The sequence below is a fragment of the Mandrillus leucophaeus genome, unplaced genomic scaffold, assembly GCF_000951045.1.
Source record: "Mandrillus leucophaeus isolate KB7577 unplaced genomic scaffold, Mleu.le_1.0 Scaffold457, whole genome shotgun sequence".
Lineage (NCBI taxonomy): Eukaryota > Metazoa > Chordata > Mammalia > Primates > Cercopithecidae > Mandrillus > Mandrillus leucophaeus.
The window spans coordinates 658,622-659,610 of record NW_012104887.1 but is presented as its reverse complement, the minus strand read 5'-3'; the positions used below and the strand labels follow the sequence as shown (position 1 = coordinate 659,610).

At 45.5% G+C, this 989-nt stretch overlaps 1 protein-coding gene across 1 annotated transcript in view; it reads left to right on the top strand.

Moving 5' to 3' along the window:
• Positions 1-756, top strand: part of LOC105549809 (olfactory receptor 6P1-like) — a 5,756-nt gene extending 5,000 nt beyond the window's left edge. Inside the window, exon 2 of the mRNA XM_011994455.1 lies at positions 2-756. Within this exon, the coding sequence (XP_011849845.1) occupies positions 2-756 (755 nt within the window). The remainder of the gene's footprint in view (position 1) is intronic.
• The last annotated feature ends 233 nt before the right edge of the window (positions 757-989 follow it).

Here is a 989-nt window from a genome sequence, read left to right as displayed (position 1 = left end):
TCTTTCCTGGAGCTATGGTACATCAATGTTACCATTCCTCAGCTTTTGGCAGCCTTTCTTACCCAGGATGGTAGAGTCTCCTATGTAGGTTGCATGACCCAACTCTACTTCTTTATTGCCTTAGCCTGTACTGAATGTGTGCTGTTGGCAGTTACGGCCTATGACCGCTACCTGGCCATCTGTGGACCCCTCCATTACCCTAGTCTCATGCCTTCCAGTCTGGCCACTCACCTTGCTGCTGCCTCTTGGGGCAGTGGCTTCTTCAGCTCCATGATGAAACGTCTCTTTATTTCCCAATTGTCCTACTGTGGACCCAACATTATCAACCACTTTGTCTGTGATATTTCCCCACTACTCAACCTCACCTGCTCTGACAAGGAGCAAACAGAGTTAGTAGACTTCCTTCTGGCCCTGGTGATGATTCTCCTCCCTCTATTGGCTGTGGTTTCATCATATGCTGCCATCATTGCAGCCATCCTGAGGGTCTCTACTTCCAGGGGATGCTGCAAAGCCTTTTCCACTTGTGTCACTCATCTGGCAGTAGTTGTTATCTACTATCCCTCCACTCTCTTCACCTATGCACGGCCCCAGGCCATGTACACCTTCAACCACAACACGATTATCTCTGTGCTCTACAGTATCATTGTACCATCCCTCGACCCAGTCATATACTGCCTGAGGAACAAGGAGGTGAAGAATGCCTTCAGGAAGACAGTGATGGGCAGATGTCACTACCCTAGGGATGTTCCAGACTGATATACAACAGGTCCTGGGAGAGGCAAAAATTGCAGAATCTTAATAGGGCTTCCTTAAGGAATCAGAATGGGCTTAAAGGGAACACAAATATAATTTGCCAACATTTTCTTTAAATATTGTCTGGGACCTTCTGATAGAAATGAAAGTTTATGAATCATTTATTTTTTACAGGGTTTTCAAACTGAGGTTGGACTAGCTACACAATAATCAACCGGAAATTTGTTAAAATAAAG